Source organism: Oncorhynchus mykiss, chromosome 11, assembly GCF_013265735.2.
Source record: "Oncorhynchus mykiss isolate Arlee chromosome 11, USDA_OmykA_1.1, whole genome shotgun sequence".
In the NCBI taxonomy this organism is placed as follows: domain Eukaryota; kingdom Metazoa; phylum Chordata; class Actinopteri; order Salmoniformes; family Salmonidae; genus Oncorhynchus; species Oncorhynchus mykiss.
Genome location: NC_048575.1, coordinates 73,207,828 through 73,221,768, shown reverse-complemented (window position 1 = coordinate 73,221,768; position 13,941 = coordinate 73,207,828). Strand labels below are relative to the sequence as shown.

Here is a 13,941-nt window from a genome sequence, read left to right as displayed (position 1 = left end):
TGTCATATATATTACATACAGTACATACTATATACATAGAGAGACTGGGTCTTGACATGTACTGAATACGTCAAGCATTGTTTTATGTAGTAAACTAAAGACAATCCCACCTCTAGTCCAGCTGTTCCTCTGGGCCCTGGTAAACCTCTGTTTCCTGGCTTCCCCTGAATAGAATGATACAGGACGTTAGATTGTGTACGGACCCCATGTTGCTGTCCATGGTGCCCTGGCAGTCCAACAGCACTGGTCCCCAGCGTTCCCCACGCGATCCAGAAAGGACTTCCAAGGTCCATGGACCTGCTGCTTGCCAACCACTGGTCTTTGTATTCACTAAAAAACAACTAAACCTCTCACAGCACTAAAGATACTCATTGCTAATAAAAGCACTTGATCCTGCCAACTACGCCACATGAGGATGTCAAGTAGCTACATTAAAGCCACGTTTATACCTGGTTCTAACATGCATCCTTTTTCGTGATCTTGTCCACATTCTGATTGTGCCCACATTTTCAGACAGGTGTAGACAACTAAAACATGCATTGCGGTCTGATTATGATCAGGCACACATTGTAGACAGATCTGGACAGAGAAACAATTTAAATCATCATTGATATCATTGACAGGTGGCGCCATTGACTTATGGCATCAACATTTATCTTAAAAATTATATATATTATTTTGAAAGAATAGCTGTTAAATAATTTGCATACAGGGAGGGACCAGGAGATTTTTATTTATTTATTTAACCTTTATTTAACAAGGCGAGTTAGTTAAGAACAAATTCTTATTTACAATCACGGCCTAGGAACACTGGGTTAACTGCCTTGTTCAGGGGCAGAAAGACAGATTTTTACCTTGTCAGCTCCGGGATTCGATTTAGCGTCCTTTCGGTTACTGGCCCAATGCTCTAACCACTAGGCTACCTTCGCCCCAAAGATCTGGTCACAATGCTTACACGGTGGACACATCAGAATGTGGACAAGATCAGGACAAAGGACGCATGTTACCACCAGGTATAAACAAGGCTTAATAGGTGTGAGAGTTTCATTATAGGCTACTGACCTTTGGGCCCTCTGGGCCGTTGTGACCTGGTGGGCCGATGTCTCCTGGGAAACCCTGAGAACAACCAGACAACAGGTCTCTACTATCCATCACAAGGAGAAGGTACAGTGCCTTGCGAAAGAATTCGCCCCCCTTGAACCTTGCGACCTTTTGCCACATTTCAGGCTTCAAATATAAAGATATAAAACTGTATTTTTTTGTGAAGAATCAACAACTAGTGGGACACAATCATGAAGTGGAACGACATTTATTGGATATTTCAAACTTTTTCAACAAATCAAAAACTGAAAAATTGGGCGTGCAAAATTATTCAGCCCCCTTAAGTTAATACTTTGTAGCGCCACCTTTTGCTGCGATTACAGCTGTAAGTCGCTTGGGGTATGTCTCTATCAGTTTTGCACATCGAGAGAGACATTTTTTCCCATTCCTCCTTGCAAAACAGCTCGAGCTCAGTGAGGTTGGATGGAGAGCATTTGTGAACAGCAGTTTTCAGTTCTTTCCACAGATTCTCGATTGGATTCAGGTCTGGACTTTGACTTGGCCATTCTAACACCTGGATATGTTTATTTTTGAACCATTCCATTGTAGATTTTGCTTTATGTTTTGGATCATTGTCTTGTTGGAAGACAAATCTCCATCCCAGTCTCAGGTCTTTTGCAGACTCCATCAGGTTTTCTTCCAGAATGGTCCTGTATTTGGCTCCATCCATCTTCCCATCAATTTTAACCATCTTCCCTGTCCCTGCTGAAGAAAAGCAGGCCCAAACCATGATGCTGCCACCACCACGTTTGACAGTGGGGATGGTGTGTTCAGCTGTGTTGCTTTTACGCCAAACATAACGTTTTGCATTGTTGCCAAAAAGTTCAATTTTGGTTTCATCTGACCAGAGCACCTTCTTCCACATGTTTGGTGTGTCTCCCAGGTGGCTTGTGGCAAACTTTAAACAACACTTTTTATGGATATCTTTAAGAAATGGCTTTCTTCTTGCCACTCTTCCATAAAGGCCAGATTTGTGCAATATACGACTGACTGATTGTTGTCCTATGGACAGAGTCTCCCACCACAGCTGTAGATCTCTGCAGTTCATCCAGAGTGATCATGGGCCTCTTGGCTGCATCTCTGATCTGTCTTCTCCTTGTATGAGCTGAAAGTTTAGAGGGACGGCCAGGTCTTGGTAGATTTGCAGTGGTCTGATACTCCTTCCATTTCAATATTATCGCTTGCACAGTGCTCCTTGGGATGTTTAAAGCTTGGGAAATCTGTTTGTATCCAAATCCGGCTTTAAACTTCTTCACAACAGTATCTCGGACCTGCCTGGTGTGTTCCTTGTTCTTCATGATGCTCTCTGCGCTTTTAACGGACCTCTGAGACTATCACAGTGCAGGTGCATTTATACTGAGACTTGATTACACACAGGTGGATTGTATTTATCATCATTAGTCATTTAGCTCAACATTGGATCATTCAGAGATCCTCACTGAACTTCTGGAGAGAGTTTGCTGCACTGAAAGTAAAGGAGCTGAATAATTTTGCACGCCCAATTTTTCAGTTTTTGATTTGTTAAAAAAGTTTGAAATATCCAATAAATGTCGTTCCACTTCATGATTGTGTCCCACTTGTTGTTGATTCTTCACAAACAAATACAGTTTTATATCTTTATGTTTGAAGCCTGAAATGTGGCAAAAGGTCGCAAAGTTCAAGGGGGCCGAATACCTTCGCAAGGCACTGTAAGTCCTGGGTCATGAGTAATATTGACGTCCACACAGGGCCTTACCTCTTGGCCTGGAGGGCCAGGTATACCATCAGGACCTGGCTCACCTGTCACCCCCTAGGACAGAGACAGCATTGTAGTTTGCTGGATACCCTTTGTATCACTAGCCATTTCAAAAGTGATAACCTAGTAATATACTGTACATGGTCCCTGGTACACATACCCTATATAAGGGTTAATGGACTCACATGTGGCCCTGGTTTCCCTCGAATGCCTGGCAATCCTGGTGAACCCTGGATACCCTGTAAAACAACGAGAGCATTTCTGTGAAACGAAAGGATAAACCCCTGATACAGGGACTCAGACGACAGTCATCACCATCTGTTAAGTAGGGAAGTGAAATACCTTGTCACCTTGGAATCCATTCTCTCCTTGTTCCCCTGGAAGACCAACGTCATCCTGAAGAAAGACAGAGGATAGGAGCGGTTAGAGTTAGGAATAAACTAAAAGTACAGTACAAATCCTGCACTCTATTGATGAGTACTGCAGTCAGCTGAGGGCATGAGGCAGACCCAGTATGCCCAGCAGGCAGCTCTAGGGCTGTCAGCTGGTGACCTGTAGACAGCACAGGAACACTGCACATCTGGCTGAGTACAGTACGTGTATATATGTATTTTTACAAAGAAAAGTACGTATTTCTCAGTAGTTTATACATACAGTATGTGTGATATATGGAGAACATAGCAAGCCCATGCTCTAAACTAGCAGTGATTGATGATAAGCTACAGTAGATACAGTTAGAAACCATCTAGTAGGCTTGAGGGTCTACAAACTGTTCCTGAATCAGATTTCTAGAGACGTCTATGGTAGTTATACAGCATGTAACCACCTCGTTCCCAGAGAGCCAGCTGGTAGATGAGACTATATTGCATGCAACATGTTTATCTGATAGCATGGTTGATTTAAATACAATAGGCTAATAATGAGGTATTCAGATCACCTTATCACCTTTCAGTCCTGGTTCTCCTGGGTTTCCGGGTACCCCCTGAATAACCAGATGAGTAAACAGATATAACATTGCCATAGCGATAGAGATGATTACATCTACATCATCATGTAACAGCGTTTACAGTCAAAGTGAGTAAAGGAGTAGGTTAGTTACCTTGAGTCCACATGGTCCTGGCAAACCCATCATCCCTAGAGGACCCATGTCTCCCTGCCACAAACAACATACAGAACACACACACTTAGAAGACTTGGAACACTGCAGTAGAACAACGATATCATACACATTCCCAACAAGCTTGTGAGATGATGTAATGCTCTTGCTCTATGTTCTTTATGGCAACATTTGGGACATCTGCTTAGCTCTGTTTATCATCAACAATATTGCAACAAGGCAAGTCATAAACAGAGATCCCCAACCAAGCTGAGTGTCCTGGAGAGAGAAGCACAGAGATCCCAAACCAAGCAGAGTGTCCTGGTGAGAGAAGCACAGAGATCCCAAACCAAGCAGAGTGTCCTGGAGAGAGAAGTACAGAGATCCCCAAACCAAGCAGAGTGTCCTGGTGAGAGAAGCACAGAGATCCCAAACCAAGCAGCGTGTCCTGGAGAGAGAAGCATAGAGATCCCAAACCAAGCACAGTGTCCTGGAGAGAGAAGTACAGAGATCCCCAAACCAAGCAGCGTGTCCTGGAGAGAGAAGCACAGAGATCCCAAACCAAGCAGAGTGTCCTGGAGAGAGAAGCACAGAGATCCCAAACCAAGCAGAGTGTCCTGGAGAGAGAAGCACAGAGATCCCAAACCAAGCAGAGTGTCCTGGAGAGAGAAGCACAGAGATCCCAAACCAAGCAGAGTGTCCTGGAGAGAGAAGCACAGAGATCCCAAACCAAGCAGAGTGTCCTGGAGAGAGAAGCACAGAGATCCCAAACCAAGAAGCGTGTCCTGGAGAGAGAAGCACAGAGATCCCAAACCAAGCAGCGTGTCCTGGAGAGAGAAGGAAAGAGATCCCCAAACCAAGCACAGTGTCCTGGAGAGAGAAGCACAGAGATCCCAAACCAAGCACAGTGTCCTGGAGAGAGAAGGAAAGAGATCCCCAAACCAAGCAGCGTGTCCTGGAGAGAGAAGCACAGAGATCCCAAACCAAGCAGCGTGTCCTGGAGAGAGAAGTAAAGATATCCCCAAACCAAGCAGTGTCCTGAAGAGAGAAGCACAGAGATTCCCAAAACAAGCAGAGTGTCCTGGAGAAAGAAGCACAGAGATCCCAAACCAAGCAGTGTCCTAAAGAGAGAAGCATAGACATCCCAAACCAAGCAGTGTCCTAAAGAGAGAAGCACAGAGATCCCCAAACCAGGCAGAGTGTCCTGGAGAGAGAAGCACAGAGATCCCCAAACCAGGCAGAGTGTCCTGGAGAGAAGTACAGAGTGAAGGTACACATGGCTTTAAATACTCACAATGAGGCCAAGAACTCCATTAGGACCAGGGGCTCCCAGCTCTCCCTAAGAAATAAAGAGAGAGAGAGAGATAGAGAGAGAGAGAGAGAGAGAGAGAGAGAGAGAGAGAGAGAGAGAGAGAGAGAGATAGAGAGAGATAGAGAGAGAGATAGAGAGAGATAGAGAGAGAGGTAGAGAGATAGAGAGAGAGAGAGAGAGAGAGAGAGATAGAAAGAGAGATAGAGATAGAGAGATAGAGAGAGAGATAGAGAGATAGAGAGAGAGAGCAGATTTCTAAGGTTATAGGCTTTGTTCTAAACAAATACAGGCAGAAGAGAGGCACAGTGTTCCTTTACGCTGCTGGCAGAAGAGAGGCACAGTGTTCCTTTACGCTGCTGGCAGAAGAGAGGCACAGTGTTCCTTTACGCTGCTGGCAGAAGAGAGGCACAGTGTTCCTTTACGCTGCTGGCAGAAGGAGGGGGGAGAGACCCCAGCCCTTGGTTTGTTTGTGTTTTCCCCTGATAGCTTGTGTAATCTCCAGCTCCCATCTCGTGGGCCAGGCCAAGCTAATGAAAGATGGTGCGACACACAGAAAGGGGCTTGTTGTCCCCGGTAATTACCCCACTGCTACATGCCATGCCCATATCCGTTCCAGTGAGAGAGAGAGAGAGAGAGAGAGAGAGAGAGGGGGAGAGAGATAGGAAAATGAGGTGGAAACTGACCTGCACTTTCTAACCTCCTGCCAAATGTATGAACATATTAGAGACACATATTTCCCTCAGATTACACAGACCCACAAATAATTTGAAAACAAATCCAATTTTGATAAACTCCCATATCTATTAGGTGAAATACCACAGTGTGTCATCACAGCAGCAATATTTGTGATTTGCCACAAGAAAAGGGCAACCAGTGAAGAACAAACACCATCGTAAATATAACCTATATTTCTATTATTTATTTTCTCTTTTATACTTTAACTATTTGCACATCATTACAACACTGTATATAGACATAATATGACATTTGTATTGTTTATTTCACTTTTGTTTATTATCTATTTCACTTGCTTTGGCAATGTAAACATATGTTTCCCATGCCAATAAAGCCCCTTAAATTGAAATTGAATTGATAGGGAGAGAGAGTGAAAGAGATAGACAGCGAGAGCAAGAGAGAGAGAGAGAGAAACGGAGGGAGAGGGAGAAAGAGGGGAGCTTTTTCTAAAAGGGGAGATAGATGTTAGAGTCCAGTGTGGCCTTCCTGCCCCCTCCCCCTTCTCCCCTCCCTCCCCCTTCTCCCCTCCCTCCTCCTCTAGCTTCATTATGACTGAAGGAGAAGTTATTGAGCCAACAGGAACTTCCCTCTCCCCTGTTGGAACAACAGGGCAGGAAATGGTGTTGAAGAGGTCTGTCGAGGTCAGCCAATCACAATATCTCTACACAGTTGCCACTCATAGAGCTGTTAAGAAAGGTAGAGTTGAGGAAGCTTCAGAACCACATTATGCCCTCATGTCAAACTAACTTGAGTGGGATGTGGTCTAAGAAATTGCTTTAGTGAAGATATGATTATCGTTTTGACCTTGTGAAGTACAATACCCGCTTCATTGCTTGGATACACACACTTATGCAGTGATCTGACTCTCCCAAGTTGTCACCAATACAGCTACTGAGAAGTGCATAAGAGTGTATATACTGCTGCTATAATAACTAGTTAGCAATGTGAGTGCTCTAGGTTACAGATCTTACAGACATTACTGCAACATTTAAAACAGTAGACAAATTGTCCAGATCTCAGAGTCCAGAGCCCCCTCCCTCATGACTGTGAATGTGGATAACTGTGGTCTGACATGATCAAAGACCAGAACGAGATGCTCTGGGCATGTAACTATATAACAAACTCTCAGGCTGGAATCATTACGGGCTCAGGAGTAGGAAATCCTCAGGAGGTCCCAGGAAGAAGCAAAGGAAATAAAATGCAGTGTGGAGGTTTACGTACCCCAACAGGGGAAACTAAAAGGGGTTGTTTTCAATTCATCAAGGGTGACTTCTATTTACCATGTCTGTTAGTGTGTGTGTGTGTGTATGTGTGTATGTGTGTGTGTGTGTATATGTGTGTGTGTGTGTGTGTGTGTGTGTGTGTGTGTGTGTGTGTGTGTGTGTGTGTGTGTGTGTGTGTGTGTGAGTTTAAGTAGTGCCTGGAAGCAAACAGCCAGGGTATGCAGTTTATACCATTTATGTGCTGATTGAGCCCACTTGACCGCTGTACTAAAATGATGTAAATGAGTCATTCAACATCTCTAAATAGATTGCTGTTGTGTATACTTCAGGAGATAATGCACTGGCTAATTATTGAATCCAAACCAAGATACAAATACAAAAAGGCTAGACCTGTGACTTTAAAAACAAACAACAAATACCTTCAATAAAGGCTGAAACTCAAATAGCTTTTTGTTGTTGTTCAAATACCTTGAGCATTTGATTGAGCCTGCCTGGAGTGCCAGAAGGATGAGCTTTGCACTTTTGGGACTATTCCATTCATTCCATTGCACCAGTTAAGCTCAATAGAGCACAACATACGTATTTGAAAGAAAACATTATCTGAACATAGGTCTGAAGTGATGGCCAGGGGAACAGTCATCTCTGCTGTTTCACTTACTGGGTTTCCGTCTGGTCCTGGTGGTCCCCGCTCGCCAAAGTCCCCAGCAAACCCCTGAGTACACAAACACAAAGAGAGTAGGCATGTTATCACTCTGTCCCCTGTTAAACACTATGGAAGAAACAGATTGAAACACAACCATTCTGCAAAGCAACACAATTGTACTAAAAATAATGGTATTGAACCATAATGCTTGGCATGGCCAACCATATCATTACATACCATTACTTTCCCACACCCAGAGTAGTTGACCATGAGAATATGTTCTTGGAATATTGGGCTTCCTAGTATAAAGCATAATGGTGTGGCTGTATAGTAGACACAAAGCTAAAGTATTACGGCATGCACATTGGTTACAATGCAGTATTTGTTGCGTGGTTTTGCTTACAGTTCAGTTCAGCACATCAGCAGATAAAATAATAGTGATGCACTTCTAAATGAGTTTAGTTAATGAGTGATTACCTAATTTCCCTTCTAGTAACTACAGTATTCATTTATTGATTCTTTACTTCTCCTTTATGTTTACCCACACTGCACTTCTGGATGTGCGGAAAATAAACAAAACACAATGTCAGCACTCAGTAGACAAACTCCATCCCTGTCAAAGAGGTTTGCAGAATAAACCCCAAGCAAGCAAACGAGCAGCACGTCAAGCAGCACGTCCAGCAGCACGTCAAGCAGCACGTCCAGCAGCACGTCAAGCAGCACGTCCAGCAGCACGTCCAGCAGCACGTCCAGCAGCACGTCCAGCAGCACGTCCAGCAGCACGTCAAGCAGCACGTCCAGCAGCACGTCAAGCAGCATGTCAAGCAGCACGTCAAGCAGCACGCATGCTGTAAACAAGCTCCTTGGACTCTTTATTCCTAGAGACTGTGTGCGTGCGCGGCGGCAGGAAATTCCATGGCTGAATGTTTGGGAGTGCGCGTGCTGCACTGAGCCTCACTGGCAGGAGCCCTAACCAGCAGCCTGGGGACTGACTGGCTGGCCCGGGATCTGCTGACTGGGCTCTTTCCTTTCCTCCTCCTCCTGGCTCCATCTGTTCCATTATAAAACCAGAGAACAAGAGCTGTGACGCTATGATAGGCTACACTGAGGCTCTGGGAGGCTGAGGTTTCCGCTAGGCCACACGCTCAACGTGTGCTGCTTGTCACAATGCCAAGGTCAACAACACCTTGCTGTAGCTTCAGCTTCAGCCTTGGCCCTTCTCCATCACAGAATACAAGTACTGTAGTTACTGTATAGACTGTGGTTACTGTATAGACTGTAGTTACTGTATAGAGTGTAGTTACTGTAGTTACTGTAGCTACTGTAGTTACTGTAGTTACTGTATAGACTGTAGTTACTGTAGCTACTGTAGTTACTGTATAGACTGTAGCTACTGTAGCTACTGTAGTTACTGTAGTTACTGTATAGACTGTGCCTGTATGATTAATGGTACTAGTAGTAGAGGTCTCATAGGCCCACAGAGTGAGGATGGAAAATGTTATATTAGATGAAGCGATGGTGATATTACCAGCCGTTTCTATTGCAGGAGATATTATTCAGAAGGATGGAATGTGTGTGGCAGGCAGAGTGTTGAGTTAAGCATTAGTTAAACATCTGGGGAAAGTCATACATTGGTAATTGCTGCAATGTGATGCCTTCGAAAATGTGCAAAATGGCGCTTTTACCCAAACATTATAATAGTGTTGGTTTAAACTAAAACATAGCTACTCCGCAGCTCTTGAGTTGTTTTAACTCAAAGATGGTACTTGAAAGATTGCAGGTAGTACGACATCTGCTGGAAAGGTAATATGTCTGATCCCAGATTAGATTAGCTCTGTCATATGCAAGTGCCACTCAGAGAACATTACGCTAGTAACTGTGAACACACAGAATGTTTAGACGACTCAATGTAAGGAAGAAAAAGTAGCTCCTGAAGATGAGAAGGAGAAGGGCTGGTACGGCACCACAGAAACAAAGACACAGAGAGATGCCGTCATCAAATGCTAAAGTTGCACTCTCCTCATTAAAAAAAATGACATCTTACTAATTGAGCAGACACTCTTATCCAGAGTGATTTACAGGAGCAATTAGGGTTAAGTGCCTTACTCAAGGGCACATCAACAGATTTTCCACCTAACCTACCTTTTGGTTACTGGCCAAATGCTCTTAACAGCGAGGCTACCTCAACAGCTATTTATAGTCTGTGCCAGCTTCAATTGTCGTTCACTGACCATCGTCAGCTTAATAACCCACTTCACCATGTAACATTGTAAAACTGTGCTTGGGAAAAAATCTCTATTACATAAGTCATTTGGAACATCAGGATTTTCCATGTAAGCACATCTCAATATGTTGATGGGAGAATTGGAAATCCCCATGCAGGCGCCAATGAAAATACTTCCCTGGTCTGTGACTAGCTGGGCTGGAATTCCAAAACCAAAAGTTCCTCCACTGCACTAAACATTGTTCCAATGTAAAAGGCTTTGTTATAGTCCAATGTAAAAGGCTTTGTTATAGTCCAATGTAAAAGGCTTCTATTGGCCAATGTAATAGACTTTCGAATAACACAGACACAATCAATGTCTCAATTGTCTCAAGGCTTATAAACGCTTATTTAATCTGTCTCCTCCCCTTCATCTACACGGATTGAAGAGGATTTAAGAAATGAAATCAATAAGGAATCATAGCTTTAACCTGGATTCACCTGTTCAGACAACATCATGGAAAGAGCATGTCATGTTCTTAATGTTTTGCAAACTCAGTGTATAATCAATGGGATAGTTGCCAATAGTGTCCTAGTTGTAGTCCGTTGATATCTCATCCTATTCTAAATGATATATTGTATAGACTAGTGGAAATATGCAGACAGACTCGAGGCTCAAGGTGTAGCCAGCCATCTCAAGAGTGAAAAGACAACAGTCTTCAACAGTCTTCCACTGTGGTTGTGTGGAGGCTACCACAACATGTATCACTGATGTATGGTTAAAGCCAAGAGGCCCCCATACGCGCTCAAGACTGTTCCTCTGAATAATAGCCATGCCATACTCACTAAATTACCCTAGCTGTATCTTTAAAGGGCAATTCTGCCACTTTTCAACCTCATATTCATCATCTCCAGCACCAAACCGGTATCTACCCATGTGAAAACAGTTTCTATGGTCGGTGAGTTTCAACCTGCAACATGTTCCTGGACCAAGGGAGGGTACTTTCCTGCTCCCCGCGTCACCGCTTTAACTTTTGGTGAACTTTTAAACTTTAGATTTTTTCCCTACAAAACATAAAAATCCATCTGTTTTTACATATGTTGACACTGGTATTGTGCTGGAGATAATGAAAATTAGGTTGAAAAGTGGTGGAATTGACCTTTAAGGTATGACAGAAGGGAAAAAAAGGAAAAGATGATTTCATGGTATTATTGCATTCTCTATAAAAAGGTATGTTGAGAGAAATCTTTACCGGCCTACCCATCTTGCCCTTCTTCCCATGAACACCAGGGATTCCCTGAGGAAGTAGAGGAAGAGAGAAGGATGGGAAAAGAAAGAAGAGAGGAGGGGAACAGCAAAAGAAGAGGTAAATGTCAATAATAATGTCATATTTATTTTACAAGCAGATTATGAATGTTTATTTAAGGTAGCCTACTAGAACCAATACACATACTGTATCAAATGTAAGCTAGTGCAAGCATGTCCAAAAATACTCTCTAATATAGCCTACAATTCTACTCCAGTGGCCTGGGGGGGGTTCTGGGAAAATGAGTCTTCGTCAGGCCATTCCAAAGCAGCACTTAGTGTTAGCCCATCTCCTGACTATTATCCAAACAGTAGGGAAGGCTGGAATTCCACCAGCACTTGATCCTGTATTGGGGGATGACTCCAGTCATCTTACTACTAGCATTTCATCCAGTGTAAGCACCTCTATTTCACAATCATTTAAACTCACTAAGGGTTAGATCTGATCATCCTGACTGATAATAATGCCCACAGGAGGGTTTTTAGCTACTGTGTACCCCTCCCATAGGACTAAGAGAGGTGGTCTCTTTTTAGTGTCAGTAATGCACCAAACAAGTAATTCAAAGAGGTAGAAAGGTTATTGTATAGTTATTCATTTTCATATTTCTATTCTGGACTACTTACTCTCTCACCATCAGGTCCAGGAAGGCCAAAAACACCAGGGATTCCTATGAAACCCTGCAGAAATATTGGTGGGATAAAGGGGTATAGGTGACAGGAAGAGGATAAGGAGAGTGGGAGGACAGGGGAGAGCAGAGAGAGATGGAAGGGAGGGAGGAAGTGAAATAACGGTCATGGAATAAATCAGAGGAGAGGAGACAGATAAAGAAATGGATAGTGAAGAAGGAGGTGGGGGAAGAGAGTGGGGTGAGGAGAATAGAGGGATGAGGGACAAAAAAGAGATCAATTACATTTCTATAACTCTCTTCTTTGGTTTCATCACATCAGTGTGGCTTTAGTCCTTTTTGGTGAGATTCTGTTGGCCACAGGGGTGGGGCTCTTCGTGAAGAACAAAGCCTTGAGGCAAGTGTATATGCCCATGGACTGCATGGTGCTGCCTTCCACGATGTAGTCCAAGGGCACATACCCTCACGTCAGGGATCTCTGATGATTCCAGGGTGGCTGCTTACTGATGGAGGGCTAGAGGAGGGCTCGAGGAGGGCTAGATGAGGGAGGAAGGAGGGAGAGAGGGCTAGAGGAGGGAGGGAGGAGGGAGGGAGGAGGGCTAGAGGAGGGAAGGAGGAGGGCTAGAGGAGGGCTCGAGGAGGGCTAGATGAGGGAGGGAGGAGGGAGAGAGGAGGGCTAGATGAGGGAGGGAGGAGGGAGAGAGGAGGGAAGGAGGAGGGCTAGAGGGGGCTAGAGGGAGGGAGGAGAGCTAGAGGAGGGCTAGAGGAGGGAGGGGCAAGAGAGGAGGGCTAGAGGGAGGGGGGGAGGGAGGGAGGGAGGGAGGGAGGGAGGGAGGGAGGGAGGGAGGGAGGGAGGGAGGGAGGGAGGGAGGGAGGGAGGGAGGGAGGGAGGGAGGGAGGGAGGGCTAGAGAAGGGAGAGAGGAGGGAGGGAGGGAGAGAGGAGGGCTAGATGAGGGAGGGAGGAGGGAGAGAGGAGGGAAGGAGGAGGGCTAGAGGAGGGCTCAAGGTGGGCTAGAGGAGGGAGGGAGGAGGGCTAGAGGAGGGAGGGAGGAGCGAGAGAGGAGGGCTAGAAGTGGGCTAGAGGGAGGGAGGGAGGAGGGCTAGAGGAGGAAGGGAAGAGGGCTAGAGGAGGGAGGGAGGAGCGAGAGAGGAGGGCTAGAAGTGGGCTAGAGGGAGGGAGAGAGGAGGGCTAGATGAGGGAGGGAGGAGGGCTAGAGGAGGGAGGGAGGAGGGCTAGAGGAGGGAGGGAGGAGCGAGAGAGGAGGGCTAGAAGTGGGCTAGAGGGAGGGAGGGAGGAGGGCTAGAGGAGGAAGGGAAGAGGGCTAGAGGAGGGAGGGGGGCTAGAGGGAGGGAGGAGGGCTAGAGGAGGGAGGGATGAGGGAGAGAGGAGGGAGGGAGGAGGGCTAGAGGAGGGAGAGAGGAGGGAGAGAGGAGGGCTAGAGGAGGGAGAGGAGGTCTAGAGGAGGGAGAGAGGAGGTAGAGAGGAGGGCTAGAGGAGGCCTAGAGGAGGGAGAGAGGATGGCTAGAGGAGGGAGAGAGGAGGGTTAGAGGAGGGAGAGAGGAGGGAGAGAGGAGGGCTAGAGGAGGGCAAGAGGAGGGAGAGAGGAGGGAGAGACGAGGGCTAGAGGAGGGCTAGAGGAGGGAGAGAGGAGGGCTAGAGGAGGGAGAGAGGAGGGCTAGAGGAGGGAGAGAGGAGGGAGAGAGGAGGGCTAGAGGAGGGAGAGAGAAGGGGGAGAGGAGGGGGAGAGGGAGGCATATGGGAACTGGAGGACAAGAGATGATCAAAGGGAAAAAATACATTCAAGAGTCAACAGGACCATGTTGGTCTTCAGATGAAAGTCAGCAGAAGGATGCAGGGTGGTATCGCTGTTGGTACTATACTAGCAACAACAAATACAACAATAACAACAACAAATATCAACAAATATCACCAGCAACAACAATTGACATTCAGGTGAAA

General features: G+C 45.5%; 1 protein-coding gene across 2 annotated transcripts in view; it reads right to left on the bottom strand.

The window, feature by feature from the left end:
• Positions 1–13,941, bottom strand: part of LOC110535110 (collagen alpha-1(XXVII) chain B) — a 99,427-nt gene that overhangs the window by 33,024 nt on the left and 52,462 nt on the right. For both annotated transcript variants that reach the window (XM_036936283.1, XM_036936284.1), the window contains 11 exons: positions 11,979–12,032; positions 11,302–11,346; positions 7,861–7,914; positions 5,227–5,271; positions 3,936–3,989; positions 3,774–3,818; positions 3,179–3,232; positions 3,022–3,075; positions 2,837–2,890; positions 1,063–1,116; positions 111–164 (listed from right to left, as the gene is read on the bottom strand). In XM_036936283.1, coding sequence (XP_036792178.1) covers positions 111–164; positions 1,063–1,116; positions 2,837–2,890; positions 3,022–3,075; positions 3,179–3,232; positions 3,774–3,818; positions 3,936–3,989; positions 5,227–5,271; positions 7,861–7,914; positions 11,302–11,346; positions 11,979–12,032 — 567 coding nt within the window. The remainder of the gene's footprint in view (positions 1–110; positions 165–1,062; positions 1,117–2,836; positions 2,891–3,021; positions 3,076–3,178; positions 3,233–3,773; positions 3,819–3,935; positions 3,990–5,226; positions 5,272–7,860; positions 7,915–11,301; positions 11,347–11,978; positions 12,033–13,941) is intronic.